Source organism: Zalophus californianus, chromosome 9 (genome assembly GCF_009762305.2).
Source record: "Zalophus californianus isolate mZalCal1 chromosome 9, mZalCal1.pri.v2, whole genome shotgun sequence".
NCBI classification, from domain to species: domain Eukaryota; kingdom Metazoa; phylum Chordata; class Mammalia; order Carnivora; family Otariidae; genus Zalophus; species Zalophus californianus.
In genome coordinates, this window is record NC_045603.1 from 57,001,376 (window position 1) to 57,013,563 (window position 12,188).

At 42.2% G+C, this 12,188-nt stretch overlaps 1 protein-coding gene across 5 annotated transcripts in view; it reads left to right on the forward strand.

Annotated features, from left to right (window-relative positions):
* B4GALNT1 (beta-1,4-N-acetyl-galactosaminyltransferase 1) overlaps positions 1 to 12,188 on the forward strand; it is a 42,521-nt gene that overhangs the window by 20,042 nt on the left and 10,291 nt on the right. For 4 of the 5 annotated variants that reach the window (XM_027593547.2, XM_035729244.1, XM_035729245.1 and 1 more), the window contains one exon: positions 10,173 to 10,230. The exons of the other annotated variant lie outside the window; for it this stretch is intronic. In XM_027593547.2, the coding sequence (XP_027449348.1) occupies positions 10,182 to 10,230 (49 nt within the window). In that variant the 5' untranslated portion in view covers positions 10,173 to 10,181. Of the gene's footprint in view, positions 1 to 10,172; positions 10,231 to 12,188 lie in introns of those variants that run through there. 5 annotated transcript variants of the gene reach the window in all.

Genomic DNA, 12,188 nt, shown 5'->3' on the forward strand with positions numbered 1-12,188 from the left:
CAATGCGGGGCTCAATGCGGGGCTCAATGCAGGGCTCGATCCCAGGACCCTGGGATCATGACCTGAGCTGAAGGCAGATGCTTAACGACTGAGCCACCCAGGCGCCCCAAGTCAGGTTTTCTTAATTTAGTGGCCTGTTGCCCCTCAGTGCCAGGAAGGGCCTTTCCTGCCTGCCATGTCCCACGGTGTAGGGAAACTGTACAGATTGGAAACCTACAGAGGTCACATGCAAGTAACAAGCAGGGGTAGGAGGGTGAACTCTTAGGCACTTGCCATCTATAGTGCATATAGATCACAAGCATTGGAAGTCATCCCCTCCTTGGGTACACCATTTGTACAATGGTTTGACAAGCAACAGATACAGAATCAAAAGTAACACGATTCCAAATTGTATGATGGTTCTAAACCAGGACCCTAGACAGAAAGTAACCAACCGGAAACATTTATTGGCACTTATTCCAACTTCGGGGACAAAAGTTCTCCCTACACAGGCAAACTTGGAGTCCTGCATGCTTCCTGAAAGTCCCTGCTGAAAGTGGCCATGAACACAGAATAGTGAATATTTCGAGAGCACACTGAAAGAATTAACCAAGTGCATTTGGTGAGATACAGTGTAGGTGTAAATATGAAGCGATAACTGATGAACTTTTTTGCAAAACAGCAAACTTCAAAGGTGTTTTAAACAGTATTGTTATCTCAAAAGAATCATTTGGAACCAAATGCATTATCAGATAATACAGTCTGTAAAGTTGTAAATTCAGAAACCATGAATTTGGGTAAAAATCCAGAATCAACTCATGGTCCAGGTGAGAAAAAGAGACTTCTGTGAATCCTGAGCCTTCCAACTGGACTGGTCCAGATATCTTGGGAAAGCTGTCTCATCAGAAGTGGTCTGCTTCAGTTCTAGGAAATCTTTCCTTTGAGGTCACCAGCTGGTGCACAGGGCCAGTCAGGGTTTGGTGGTGCTTTCTTTAGATATGTTACGCGAATCAAAGAGCGTATTCCCTGGAGTTTGGTGGCACAATGTTTGGTTAGCAGTACCTGATAGGAGCCTTTCCAGTGAGGTTGAAGAGAGTCTTTTTGGAGGTATCTTTTCCAATGACAGAATCTCTAGGTTGCAAGGCGTGGTGCTCCAGGTCTTTGTCTCCTGGGAGACACTGTAAAAAGAGTGCGCTACCAAAACATGGTTGTTTTTTTCCAAAGCATGGTTATTTTTAATAGGAGCAATTAGGCCCTTACAATATTAAAGTATATCTCTTTTTCTTAAGATTTTATTTATTTACTTGAGTGAGAGCACGAGGAGGGAGGAGAGGGAGAAGCAAGCTCCCCCCTGAGCAGGGAGCCTAATGTGGGGCCCGATCGCAGGACCCCGGGATTGTGACCTGAGCTGAAGGCAGACGCTTAACGAACTGAGCCACCCAGGTGCCCCTAAAGTAGATCTCTTTTTATAAACTGTGGGTCAAAGGAAGCAGAGGCCAAGTGCATTGGTCATCCTGTGACCATATCAAAGGGTGAGAGTCTATAAATTCCAAAGGGGTTATATCTGAGTTTTAGAAGAACCAATGGCGGGGTGCCTGGGTGGCTCAGTTGGTTAGGCGACTGCCTTCGGCTCGGGTCATGATCTCAGGGTCCTGGGATCGAACCCCGCATCGGGCTCCCTGCTCAGCAGGAAGCCTGCTTCTCCCTCTCCCACTCCCCCTGCTTGTGTTCCCTCTCTCGCTGTCTCTCTCTTTGTCAAATAAATAAAATCTTTTAAAAAAAAGAAGAAGAAGAAGAACCAATGGCAATGCTTCCAGCCAAGGTATTTGGAAAGTCTCTACAAATTTTTCCAGTTAGGTCTTAATAGTGTCGTTAGTATGTTCGACTAGCCATGAGGATTGAAGATGGTATGCATAATGAAAGTGTAAACCCAGCCAAGCAGCACAGACTTATCAAAGCACCTGACCAGTAAAATGGATTCCCCAATCACTAGGAAATTCATGAGGGATTCCCCAGGGAGACAGCATCTTTTTCTAACAGAATTTTAGCTACAGAAGAAACTGTGTGGCCTGTCTAAAAGGGAAAACTTCGGTCTCGTGAGAAAACATACAAACTATGACTAAAATATATTTATAAGCATGAGAAGGGGGGAAGCTGTATGAAACCCATTTGCAAAACCTCAAATGGTCTATTGGGTGGTTCAAAGGATCTGGAAGCAGGGTAGAAAACCGGTTTCCCTAGACTGTATTTTGGACAGGTGGGACAAGTGAGGCAGACACGTTTTCTGGCCTTATTAATATTTACCCACCAATACTGGCTCACGAATGCTATCATTTTGTCAGTAAACCAATGGTTTAATGTATGTACAGTGGTAAGTAGTGGGAATTTTAGATTTCTGGTGGGGCTGGATTGTTATTTGATCCAAATCAGAGTTTTCTCTTTTTATCAAGCCAACAATTCTTAGATTCCCAATATTCTTTTTCCTTTTCTGGGGCCAATCGTTGGGCATCTCTGGTCAGTTTTTCCAAGTTATCATTTGGGAGAGCATCCCTTTGGATCATAACAGAGGTTTGGCTATTGGCTTCCTTGAGAACAGCATTTTTGGTAGAAATATCAGCAAAGTGGTTTCCCTTGACCTTCAGGGATTTGAGTCTGGAATGCCCAGGAAATTTCGTAATAGAGCAGCTGCAAAGGCATCTAATAAATTTGGACCTAGGGTCCATTTTTAATTTTACCCCCATTGGAGGTAAGGAGACCTTACTGCTTCTGTAACATGTCCCAAAAAAAGCATACCGACTATAGGTATAAATGTTTGTGACTAAGGCACAAGCCCAAGTCGGGGTATACAACTCAGCCTTTGGAGCCAAAGTAGCCAGAGGTAAAAGTGCTGCCTCAGTGACTTCCAAAGAAGTTTTAATAGCATACCCAGCATGAAGCTTACCATTTTCATCCTTTAAATAAGAACCGGCAGTAAAGGGATGCCTGGGTGGCTCGGTTGGTCGAGCGTCTGCCTTCGGCTCAGGTCATGATCCCGGGGTCCTGGGATCGAGCCCCGCATCGGGCTCCTTGCCCAGCGGGGAGCCTGCTTCTCCCTCTGCCACTCCCCCTGCTTGTGCTCTCTCTGTCTCTCTCTGACAAATAAATTTAAAAAAAATCTTAAAAAGAAGAAGAAGAACCAGCAGTAAACCATGAAAAATCTGCCTTAATGAGATGAGTTTCCTGTAGACTCACAGGGAGTGGAAAGGTGATCTGTCAGCATTATCCTCGGTGAAGGAGGGGAGAACAGCAGGGTTAAGGTCATTGCAGCAAGAAAGAGTTCCGTGAGGAGCTGTTGGCAGGAGGATGTCCTAGGAGGTGAGATGACAGAAGTGCTGGGTGTGAGGAGAATTCGGGAGGGCCTCTACTGCATGAGGCACAAGGATGGTTAAAGGGAACCCTGCAATGATTTCCTCAGAGGCCTTAACAGTGGAAGGAATGTCTCTGAGGCAAGGGAGATGTCCCTGAGCTGCAGCCCAGCTGTTGACTATAATACCCTGTGGGGTGATGACAGTCCCATGTTTTGAGGCGAGTACTCCAAGGGTATGCCCTTCCCTCTCACATACAAAGAAGAAAAGGGAAGTGGATAATTTAGGATGTCTGAGGGCAGGGACTTTGTTAAGCTTTTATCAAAGTCCCAAAATCTATGTCATTCCGGTCTTTCCAAATAATAAGGTCAGGTTTGTCTTTTTTTAGTAAAGCATATAGAGGTTGAGCCATAAGAGAGAAGTTTGGAATTCAATTTCAACAATAACCAGCCCAAGGAAACTTCATAATTGGTGCTTAATTTTCGGTGTGGGGAAGTTCAGGATGTTATGAAGCCTACCTAGATCCAAATGCAGTCCTTGTTGCAAGATTAGCTGCCTTAAGTATCCAACCTGAGTTTGAGGAAACTGTAATTTTTCTTTCGAGACTTTGTCTCTTGAAGGCCAAAAGTTTTAGCAGGTGGATGCTGTCTTCTGTGAAGAGGTTGGAGAGGGGCAACAGAGAAGCAAATAATCTATATATTGTAGCAAAGTAGAGCCTGCAGAAAACTTTTTTTTTTTTAAAGATTTTATTTATTTGACAGAGAGAGACACAGCGAGAGAGGGAACACAAGCAGGGGGAGTGGGAGAGGGAGAAGCAGGCTCCCCGCTGAGCAGGGAGCCCGATGTGGGGCTCGATCCCAGGACCCTGGGATCATGACCTGAGCCGAAGGCAGACGCTTAACGACTGAGCCACCCAGGCGCCCCTGCAGAAAACTTTTTTTAAAAACACTTTATTTTAGGGGCACCTGGGTGGCTCAGTCATTAAGCGTCTATCTTTGGCTCAGGTCATGATCCCAGGGTCCTGGGATCGAGCCCCGCATCTGGCTCCCTGCTCAGCGAGAAAGTCTGCTTCTCCCTCTCCCACTCCCCCTGCTTGTGTTCCCTCTCTCGCTGTCTGTCAAATAAATAAAAAAGTGTTTTATTTATTTGTTTGTTTATTATTTATTTATTTGACAGAGAAAGACACAGCCGAAGACAGACGCTTAATGACTGAACCACCCAGGTGCACCAACCTAGTTGGCAATTTTGATTACTACTGTCAAATTCTAGAATTATTTCCCCTTTTGGGAGAAAGATACTCCAGCACAATATTTTTCTAAGAAATCTTGGCCCAATAAATAAATAGGGGTGGAGGAACTAAGGAGAAAAGGGTGGGTATCTCCAAAAAGGAATTCCCTAAAGAAAAGGGAATAGGTTCAGAGACAGGAACCTGTTGAGGCTTATTAGAGACCCCCACTGTTTGAACTGGGTTAGTACTCCAAGGCAGGAGTTGCTTAGCAATGCGGTTGAGCACCAAGAGTATGGCTCCGGTGTCAGTAAGGACAGAAAGAGATTCATTCCCAACCTGCGGAGTGGTTTCTCTAAGCCCATTAAGAGGGAGGATTGGGAAAAGCCCCAGTAGTGCCTCAGAGCCCCATCATTAAGAATTAGGAGGACAGGGGCACCTGGGTGGCTCAGTCGGTGAAGTGGCTGCCTTCGGCTCGGGTCATGATCCCAGGGTCCTGGGATGAGTCCCGCATCAGGCTCCCTGCTTCTCCTCCGTCTGCCATTCCCACCCCTTCCAACACCCCCTTGTGCTCTATGGCTCTCTCTATCTCTCTGTCAAATAAATAAATAAAAGCTTAAAAAAAAAAAAAAAGAATTGGAAAAGCTGGCTAGAGGGCTAAAGGTACCTGAGTGGTTAAGTTTGTAACAATCTTTTTCCCAATGCCCTGGCTCTTTGCAATAATAAGAGAATATGAGGGGTTTTTTTGTTTAGGGGACTTCATTTGCCAGAGTTGAGAATTAAGAATCTTTTTTTTTTTAAGATTTTAAGATTTTTTTAAGGTTTTATTTATTTATTTGAGAGAGTGAGAGAGAGCATGAGAGCCGGTTGAGAGACAGAGGGAGAAGCCGACTCCCCGCTGAACGGGGAGCCCGATGCGGGGACTCGATCCCGGGCTCTGAGATCATGACCTGAGCAGAAGGCAGACACTTCACCAACTGAGCCACCCAGGCGCCCGAGAATTAAGAATCTTAAGGAGTCTTTCTTTTAGGTGTCTCATCCAGGATGTGAGTGAGCTGGTTTGCCAAATTAACTAAATCTGGAGTGGACACAGTTTCCCATTCCATCCTGATTCTTTTTAAAAAGAGAAAGCTCCCGGTTCAGTCCACTAATAAACATGGAGTCAAAGGCTATCAGAGTGGATTCAGTATCTAAAGGAAAACCAGAATTTTCTCTGAAAACAATCTGAAATTGATTATAAGAATCATAAACAGGTTCATGAGATTTTTGTGTGCAAGCCTGAATTTTGTTCCAATTAATGGCCTTAGGAAAAACAACTGCAATTGCTCAGTGGAGGTTTTCAGCGAGTGTTCTAGCATTTTGCGCAAAGTTAGGGGCTTGTTTTTCTACATCCTGTTCAGGATGTTCCCATTGGGCAAGTTTCATCCAGTGTGTGGCCTGGCCCTCACCAACAAGCATGTGGACTAACTGATATAAATCTGAGCAACCAGGTTGGTAAGTCTGAATAACTATGCTGAATTCTTCAGCAAACCTATGGGGGTCCTCAGTCACTTTAAGAAACTCCTTAACTATCGCTCACAATTCAGCCTTAGTCCAGGGAACATAAGAAATTGGGGGTTTATTTGGAGCCTCAGAAGAGTTAACTTTATGTAAGTTCCTCTGAACTTATCAGAACCTGACAACTTCAGAGGAACAGGAAGGCGAAGAGGTTCAGGGAAGAGGAAAAAGTTCGGTGAGAGAATTGGAATGGGGAAACAGCCACTAGAGGAGGAGGCGGTGTCGAAGGGAAGGTGGGCGACAGCACCTGGAGGGGGGCCTGGGCACACGGTGCTGCAGGGTGTTTGCAGATAAAGAAAATGGGCAGGGGAAGACCTCAGAAGCCTTTTTGTCTTTCTCCAAGTGTTTGTTTGTCTCAGTTAATCTAGAAATTGTATTTTGCAGAGAGACAATTTTAGATTCCTGATAATTTTTCGAAGCTTCAAAATACCAACCAAAACAGGTGTCCCATTCAGTTTTGACTGTTTTTTTTTTTTTAAGATTTATTTATTTATTTATTTATTTATTTATTTGAGAGAGAGGGAGGACACAGAGGGAGAGGGAGAAGCCGACTTCCCGCTGAGAAGGGAGCCCGATGTGGGACTCGATCCCAGGATCATGACCTGAGTAGAAGGCAGACGCTTAGCCAACAGAGCCACCCAGGTGCCCGCAGTTTTGACCATTTTAGAGCCATGGCTGTCCAATTCTCTTCTGAGAAAAGTAAGTTTAGGGAGATAGAAAGTTCCCCATAATGGCCATTGGTGTTCCTTAATTACTTTTAGTTAAATTGGTCCATTTAGTTAGCAATGTACACGAGGAAACACCAGGGGTTTTTCGTTGGTTTTTTTTTGGGGGGGGGTTACGTAATCTCTATGCCAACGTGGGACTCCAACTCATGACCATGAAATCAAGAGTCACATACTCTTCCGACTGAGCCAGCCAGGTGCCCCCAAACACCAGTTTTTAATGTAAAAACGGCCAGGGGTCCAGAAGGGGGAGGTGCCCTCAAAGCATTTTGATGACTGGGATCTCTCATTTCTTAGAGGTTTTTCTGTAGAAAAAAAGAAAAATTCCTAAATAGCCCAGTTCCAATAGGAACAGTCTGGTTCCAAAAAGGTGTCAGACCAATGGCCAATAGAGTACTCTTAGAAAAGACAAAGCTTTAAAACAGATCCTGAATAAAGCCTGGAGAGATCAAAATACAAAAACAGCAGAGCTTGAGATGCAGGAGAGACTCACCCTCAAATTCCAGGGTAGGCAAAAAAGCAGACAGCTCAATTAGCTCTGGGGGCACCTGTTTGCTCACTAGCCTGGGAGTTGTTGGGGGTCTTCTCTGGATCCCACTTCTGGTTCACCAAGTAATGTTAAAAATAAAACAGTTATTTTAGCAGTAAAAAATGGGTTTATTCAGCAATAGCAGAAAATGGCAATTTGGGACATGCAGGCTATGGCAAGAACCATAAGCTGGTCCAGCAAACAAAGGAGAGGAAAGTTACTTTATGGAAAAGAAGGAGGAAGTTTATAAGTAGACAGATTTTATAGGGTCACTTCCCATCATAGAACTGAGGAAACTCAAGAGAAAATCCTCCCTTCCCTCCAGATAAAGTGACAGATAATATATTCCAAATATATATTAAAAAGAGAACCCATGATCAAAACCAAAACCAAAATAAGCATCTCCTCGAACTAGAAATGGAAATATGAGGGCTGGGGGCTGACACCACAGGAGAAAGAAACAAGCAGCCCAGGAACTAGCTCCCTGGAGAATTCACTGGATGTTCTGCTATATGATAGGTGGTTGTAGGAGGTTGTGACTCTGGCTGGGCCCCATCCATTTAAAGCTGCTTGCCTGGAGTGACTGCAAAGAGACTTAGGCTAGCCAGCTCTCTAGGCTACCATGCTGAATTAGACGAAGCCTGCAGTTGGCTGGGGACAGGATCAGCAACATCCCACCCCTCGATCAGATCCCTGTGTGTTCAATATGAACCCTCATTCGGGACTGGGGAGACTGTCACAAAACTGCTCAGTATGGGGAGATGCAGCAGGGAGAGAGGAAAACTTAAAACTCCAACCTGGACTGGCATATGGAGCACCCATTACAACACTCTCCTACTGCATCTAGGCTTGCAGCAGAAGCTGGGGTGCTAAAAACTACATTTCTCTGAACTCTCTGCGGTTAGTGTTCCTTTATCAATCAAATGCCTGCCTAGGAAACATGAATTGAGATAGGCCTTAAATTGGGAGAGAAGGGATGACCCCAAATGGCAGGTGTCCACTTTGTGGGGTGTAAGTTGTAGTAGAGGCCAAAGGGTTCTGCACTTTGTAACTTCCTGTTTTCGGAAGTTTATTGCGGCTGTGACCTCAGTTTTGCTGATAGCAAGAGTTGTATGATTCTGGAAGCTGGGAGGTGTTCACTTCCCTCTTAAAGTCCCCAAATCTTAAAAAAAAAAAAATGCCCCCATATATTTCCAAAATCCTATAGAGGATACTATCACCCATACAAAAACCAACCCCCAAAACCATATTGTATGCCACATTATACCCAGCGAGAACCCCCTAGAGTAGTGTCTGCCACCTACAATGAATCCTAACCAAAACACAAACATGAGAAAGAAACTCACAGAAGACAAACTAGCAAATGAAAACTTCAAAGTTCATCTTGAAAATTAACACCATAGCAGGTAGTCAACAAGCTCAGTAAATAAGATAATTTGCTGTAGAGTAAATGGAAATAATAGAGCAACCCCCCCAAAATTTTTTAAATAAGTATATTTAATATCTTCAAAGATAAGGAAACTAAAGAGGCATGAAAAATAAATGCAGTAAGCACTCATTGACTGGAATTATTTTGAAAGCTAAAAAGGACATCATTGAGACAACTGGAGAAATTTTGATATGGACTGTGTATTAGACAATGGTTTGTATCAATGATAAATACCCTGAGTTCAATAATCATATTGTTTATTTAGAAGAATACCTTTTGTTTCAGGAGATAGACACTTAAATATTTAGGAGTAGAAAGTCACAATGTCTGCAATTAACTCAAATGGTTCAGCAAAAAGAGTGTGTGCGTGTGTGTGTGCACACGCATGCTCGGAGAGAGAAAGAGATAAAATCAGTATCCAGCCGAGGCTAAATATCACCGTCAAAGAAGGAAATGCTGAGATACAAGAACTAGTATAAGTTCTGTTAGAAATTCTAAATTATGGTTATAATTTCATTATTAAAATTTTTTACTTGTCAATTTTTATGAATGTGACAGTAATGTCCTGAAACAATTTTTCAGACCGTAACTGAATTACTCAATAGACACTCACTTTCCATTAAATTAGTGGAGAAGCAAGACTTATTCTTTTTAAATTTTTACTTTGAAATAATATCAAACTTCGAAACTTAGAAAATACATACAGTGTTCCCATATACCTTTTATCCAGCTTCACCAATTTTTGACATTTTGTCACATTTGTTTTAGCATTCTCTCTCTCTATATATATATATTTATACATGAATGTGTGTGTATATGTATATATATATGTTATATAGGATGTACAGTTCATATAGAGTGTTGTGAATAGTTATTAAATGAATAAAATACAAATTTTATATTATGTATACCACATGTACCCATATATATACAACACATACACATTGTATCATTTATTTTTTCCAAGCAACTTGAAAGTAGATTACACACATCATGCCACTTTATCCCTTAACACTTCAGGATATGTGTTCTAAGAACAAGGATATTTTCTTAAGTAACCAGTTATCAGCTTCAGGAGATTTAATGCTTACCATTTGTCCTTTTTTTTTCCATTTATCTTTAATGAAGATCAAACTTTAAGGTACCACCCATAATCCAATTTGATCAGGTATCCCCAAAATATCTGTTATGTTTCCCCTCAAGGACAGGGTGCAATCTGGGACCACATGTTGCATTTGGCTGCTTCTTTGGTCTCCTTTTACCTGGAACAGTTCCTCAGCGGTCCTTTATTTCTCATGACATTGACAGTAAAAAAAAAAAAATACTGGCCAGTTTCCTTCATGTACCTAAAATATTTGGGGTTTGTGTGTTTGCTCATATTTAGGATTGAGTTATGTATCCCAGCGAGAAAATTGCAGAGGTGATGCCGTGTCTTTCTCCAGGTAACATATCTGCAGGTACACAGTATCCTTCTGCCCCTCATTGGTAATGGTAAACTCCATCCCCTCACCCTTAGAATCAGCAGTCATTGGTAATTCTTGCCCAATCCAATTTTCACTACGATAGTTGCAAAATTATTATTTCCACTCCATCCCTCTGTTCAAATGTATCAATTGGCATTTTCCTTCCTCCTCCTACATTTGTTATTTATTTATTTATTTATTATCAGCGTGGATTGTGGATTTCTATTTTTTTCAATGGTTTATCACTCATTCCTATCCTAAATTATTTTGGTGCTCAAACTTTCCCAGATTCATCCAGTGGAAGCCCCTTCAAGCTGCCTCCTATGTCTGTCCTTTGAAATGCTCCTTTTTTTTTTTTTTTTTTTTTTGGTACTTCATTGCTTTCTGACATTGTGTGTTCTTTATTTTTTTTTTTAAGATTTTTTATTTATTTGACAGAGAGAGATACAGCGAGAGAGAGAACACAAGCAGGGGGAGTGGGAGAGGGAGAAGCAGACTCCCGCTGAGCAGGGAGCCCGATGCAGGGCTCGATCCCAGGACCCCGGGATCATGACCAGAGCCGAAGGCAGACGCTTAACGACTGAGCCACCCAGGGGCCCCTGTGTGTTCATCTTTAATGTTTCCTGCCCCAACCCTGGGATAGAACCAGGAATGCATCCAAGGAGGCTTGTTCCTTTTACTGGAAAAGGATATTAGAAGATCTGGGTCTTTCGTTGATTGTTACTGGGATGTGTCTACTTCTAAGCACACTTGTGTACATAGCTCTGCCATTTCCGAGCATTACTTCTTGTAATATTGACACACTTATTAAGACACCCTTCCTTTCTAAAAGTATCTAATTAAGCAACAACTCCTGGACTTCAACATTTGATCGTTGGTGATAGTGGTAGATTTAAAAAGGTCACCAATTCTTTACAGCCACATTCAGCAAGAAGTGGAGCTTAGGCACTCATTGAATCTGAGAGAGCCAGATGATTTGCTCTGACAAATGAATAACTAAGTATATATTACACATAATATATATTTATATTTATAATAAAATTTTATTATAAAAATATTATATCTTATGATTATATATTTATATATGTATATTATATATATTAAATATATATATAATATATACAGAGAGAAAGAGAAAGAGAATGCTGTGTGAATTACAAGCAAGGCAGATCTGGCAGCTTCCATTCATACCCATTTGCAGCCCTGACATTGCCATGCCCCAGGTTAGCTTATCTGGAGGATAAAAAACCACATGAATCGAGAGGTTTGACCAAGAGCCAATACCAACCTCCCACTGATGGCAACTTGTATTATCCAGCCCCAGCTGAGCTGCCAGATGGCTGCAGTGACATGAGTAACCCAAGGTGACTATCAGAAAAACCACCCAACTGCAACTTTGTGTACTGCTTAAAGGAAATCCTTTCTTTTTTTTTTTTTTCTTGAGCAGGGGAGGGGCAGAGGGAGAGGAAGAGAGAATCTCAAGCAGTCTCCACACCCAGGCCCAGTATGGAGCCCAATGCAGGGCTCGATCTCCCAACCCTGAGATCATGACCTGAGCCAAAATCAAGAGTCAGACGCTTAACCAACTGAACCACCCAGACACCCCAAAGAAAATCCTTTCTGAATATTTCCAAAAGCAGACTACAGTTGTTGTTCTCACATGTTCTTAAACTTTGTATTCATGTATAATATACATACAGAAAAGTATACAGATTAGAAGTATACAGCTCAGCATATTTTCACAAACTAAACACATTTGTATTATCAGCACTCAGATGTAGAAATATAACTTTAATATTAGGACCCAGATTCCCTTTGACTCCTTCTAGATACTATCCCTCCCCTTGGAGATAATTATGATCCTTACTACAAATATCATACATTAGTTTTGCCTGTATTTAATAAATAGTTATCATACTATTTAATAAATAGTATCA